Genomic DNA, 2,304 nt, shown 5'->3' with positions numbered 1-2,304 from the left:
CCCCCCCCCCCACACACACACAAGCAGAAGAATCACAAACACAATGGGGGAAACTGGCTAGAATTTCTGGATGAAGAGGGTTAATGTGCACTGCCAAAGGGGCAAAACACCAAGGTTGTGAATGAAGGAACTGGGGATGCTAGTATTTCTGAATGAAGAAGGTTAAAGTGGTCTGTTAACGGGGTGAAACACCGCCATTGCGGGGTTGTGAATGAAGGAACCAGAGATATGATTGTGAATGACTTAATCAGAGGCTAGTATTTATGAATGAAAACGGCTAACGAATGCGGTCTGGTGAACGGGCAAAAAAAATGGGGAGGGAAGCCTGCATCCAAAAGTGCCCTGACGTGCATGTTTACTCGGAAATAAGCTTCACTCCCCCCAGTAAGAAGTAAGTCTTCGAGAGTCTCTATGAAGCCACCACTCCTGTCTGTTCATCTTTACTCAGAAGTAAGTATGATTTCCCCAGGAAGAAGTAAACCTAGCTCCTGTAGACTCTCAAGCAGAAGATTTATGAAGTTTGGCTGGATCCCATCTTTCCCAGTGGATGTTTCCTTGGAAGTAAATGTCATAGGGGACACTGGGACTTACTCCTGGGTGACTAGTATGTTTAGGATTGGGACTGGGAAGGATGAAATGAGGTTTGCTCTGCTTTTCTTGCTTCGCATGCCACTGACTAATCAAAGCCAGTTTCAGGAAAAAGCAGAGAAAAGCTGAAAATGCTTCTCTATGCGTTTCCGTGAACATTGGTTCTAGGGCTTACTAAAGAAACAGCGAGCGGTCATACCAGAGTTTGTTGTGTCCAACCATCCCCATGCCCTCTAAATGAAAACTGAAATACCCTGCACAGTCCAGTACGAGGCAGCCAGCTGTCTGCGCATGTGAATGCCAGGTTAGCCTTTCCCAGCCAAAAGCTGTGTGAGTCGAATATTACAAGACGGATGTCCTTGCCTGTCAGGTGAGCCACTTGAAAGTTTCCTAGCTCTATACATTTCAACACCTTCATAATAACAAATTGTGTTTGATTTTTGCCAGATTGAGAAGAATTATTGGACCCTCTGATAGTAGCATGATGGCCGAGGCAGTTGCTTTGTCTTCCCACACTGCTATTACAATAAGAAAAAATTACACACAGCTGGGGAATTGGCCAAAGAAACAACCTATTCCAAATATTCTGGAAACAGTAGTCATCGCATCTGTTCCCATCTGCGTCTGGGGATTAATTGGGAATGGAATTGTCTTTTGGCTTCTCTGCTGCAAGTTCAAGAGGACTAGGATCATGACTTACTTCCTCAGTTTGACAGTGGCTGATTTAATTGTGGTTTTCTACTACATTGTAGCATTTTGTTTATTTCTGACCCCAGTTACTATCAATATCTACTTTTTACGTGCAATGGAGAATGTTTATTTATTTGGCTACAACTCCAGCATCTATTTTTTAACAGCTATCAGTGCTACAAGGTGCCTTGTGGTCTTTTTCCCAGTCTGGTATCAACGTCACCAGCCAAAGTATCTCTTAGAAATAGTGTGTGCCTTTTTGTGGGCCTTGTCCTGCCTGGTGTCACTGGTGAAATATATTGCCTGTTATCCAAGATTCCTTTCCTCTCACAGTCTAGGTCGTCCCTGCTGTGGTGCTGCAAGTATATTCGCAGTTATTGTCAACCTCTTTGTTTTCTTTCCCATCATGTTTTTTTCTGCTCTGGCAGTTTTTACCAGAATGCAAAGAAAAGAAAAGGAAAGCCTTCCAGCAACACTCGATATCACCCTCACAGTCCTGGTTGTTCTGTTTATTATCTTTGCTTCTTCAGTTAGATCTGTTGATGCCATTGCCTATTGGGATCAAAGACTAGATGCACCATTTCCATTTCTAATTTCTCTGTTGTTTGATTCCATCAAGTGCAGTGCCAGCCCATTTGTATATTTCTTTGTTGGATGGTGGAAGAGAGAGAAGATCTCTGAGCCCATCTATAAGTTTGTCGAGAGGGCTTTGAAGGATCAAGAAAGCACGGCAGAGCACACAAAAGAAGGCCAAGAGCAGGCCTCAGAGTATCCTGGGCCTAAGCAATGAATGGAAAGAGCTTGTAAAGAGAGGACTGTTCGCTAGCATTTCTAGCTCTAGAATAAATGTACTTAAGATAGTTTTACTGTTTATAATTTCTAGCAGGCAACGGAGAGGAATTTCATTCAGTTTGCATTTGGTATGAACTTAATAAATTCATACTTCCCAAATCACTATGTGAATTGGAACACAGTTATTTTTCCGTTGTCATGATTCTCAGAATTTTGTGCATAAAAACACATATT

The 2,304-nt window shown here is 42.5% G+C and overlaps 1 protein-coding gene across 1 annotated transcript; it reads left to right on the top strand.

The window, feature by feature from the left end:
* Window positions 1-1,069: 1,069 nt before the first annotated feature.
* LOC146359708 (proto-oncogene Mas-like) lies at window positions 1,070-2,068 on the top strand. The gene has a single exon (XM_084818407.1). It carries the CDS (start codon window positions 1,070-1,072, stop codon window positions 2,066-2,068), a length of 999 nt encoding a protein of 332 aa, XP_084674533.1.
* Window positions 2,069-2,304: the final 236 nt, after the last annotated feature.

This window comes from Heloderma suspectum, chromosome 1, assembly GCF_057233095.1.
Source record: "Heloderma suspectum isolate Gila_16-S chromosome 1, 16-S_ref, whole genome shotgun sequence".
Lineage (NCBI taxonomy): Eukaryota > Metazoa > Chordata > Lepidosauria > Squamata > Helodermatidae > Heloderma > Heloderma suspectum.
The sequence above is the reverse complement of the archived record's forward strand: the minus strand, read 5'-3'. Positions and strand labels throughout refer to the sequence as shown.